Source organism: Limulus polyphemus, unplaced genomic scaffold, assembly GCF_000517525.1.
Source record: "Limulus polyphemus unplaced genomic scaffold, Limulus_polyphemus-2.1.2 Scaffold1998, whole genome shotgun sequence".
Taxonomy (NCBI): Eukaryota; Metazoa; Arthropoda; class Merostomata; order Xiphosura; family Limulidae; genus Limulus; species Limulus polyphemus.
The window spans coordinates 77,340-78,620 of NW_013667608.1; the positions used below are offsets into that span (position 1 = coordinate 77,340).

Genomic DNA, 1,281 nt, shown 5'->3' on the forward strand with positions numbered 1-1,281 from the left:
ATAATAAAAGAATAGTTATTATATATATATATATATATATATATATATATGTCTTAATTTTTACTACAGTTTATCAAAATAAATTAACTTCTGTTTTCCTGGCAGATATCAAATAACCACTGGTTATAGTTCTAATATTCTAACTTCATAATTAGTTAGCTTTGAAGGAAATGTAATGTATAAGAAATCTATTATACAAACAACAAACTTAGCAAAAGTAAAAAAAAAAACCTAAAAATCTGAATGTTATGAATATTGTTTCTTATCATATTAATATGAAACACGTGAGTTGGTTCAGAAATGTTGGACGTGTCAATTACTCTAGATTAATTATCAGATCAGAGAATTTGGAGTATATCTTCTCTCATTATGAAAAACAGAAGATAAAGTAGAATAATGATACAAAAATACAAGTTTCTCTTCCTAGGAAATAGAAGCTGTTAAAAAACAACTGGAGCAGCTAAAGGAGGAGTTGCAGTGTATTAGAAAGGAAAATCAAAAACTAACTGAAGATAATACTCGTATCCAATTCGAACAAGAGGCAAGAAAACAGAATTTAAATTTGGAAATTGAGAAGGTGAGTGTGATTGTTGTTATAAAACATGTAAGTTATGTAAGCTGTTGAGTAATTGTTTGTTTCCAGTAGTTGAATCCCATTTGAGTACAAATATAAAAATTGAATAACAGATTTCTGTTTCGTAATCATATTTTACTCTGCCTAATAATACTTGCATTATTTCTAAGTAAGTTATTTCAAAAAATATTTCCTGGACTTCTTGTGTTAATTTTGCCATCAGTGCTGAGGAAAGGCTAGAAAATCCATTCAAAGCATTGCTAAATTAATCCATTCTTTAATTTTTTCAATATTTTTTATTGGGTTTATAACAAAAAATCTCAGCATAAAAGTGGATAGAGAAACAATGTTGTGTGACATGGATAAGTTTTAAATTGTGGAATGGAAGAAACAAATACACCTGTTGTAAACAGTTCATGAACAGCTTTAGTTATTTAAAAGGTGGTTACACATTGCAGTTAATCTTGTATGTGTAGTTGATGTTTGGGGAATAAATCAGAAAGTACCCTAACGAGTTTACAGACATGTTTAATAATAAATATGACATGATGAGGAAGAGCAAATATGGCGAAAATATATATATATATATATATATATATATATATATATATATATATACACACAAGTAAAGTTTAAGTTTAGTTTACGTTTAGTAACTAATAGTACTTAGTAAGTTAAAAGTTAAAGTAAAGTTAGTCGTAGTACGT

At 26.9% G+C, this 1,281-nt stretch overlaps 1 protein-coding gene across 1 annotated transcript in view; it reads left to right on the forward strand.

Moving 5' to 3' along the window:
• The window catches only part of LOC106465606 (kinesin-like protein KIF20B), a 104,296-nt gene that overhangs the window by 69,585 nt on the left and 33,430 nt on the right, over nt 1–1,281 (forward strand). The window contains exon 13 of the mRNA XM_013925840.2: nt 428–577. Coding sequence (XP_013781294.1) covers nt 428–577 — 150 coding nt within the window. The remainder of the gene's footprint in view (nt 1–427; nt 578–1,281) is intronic.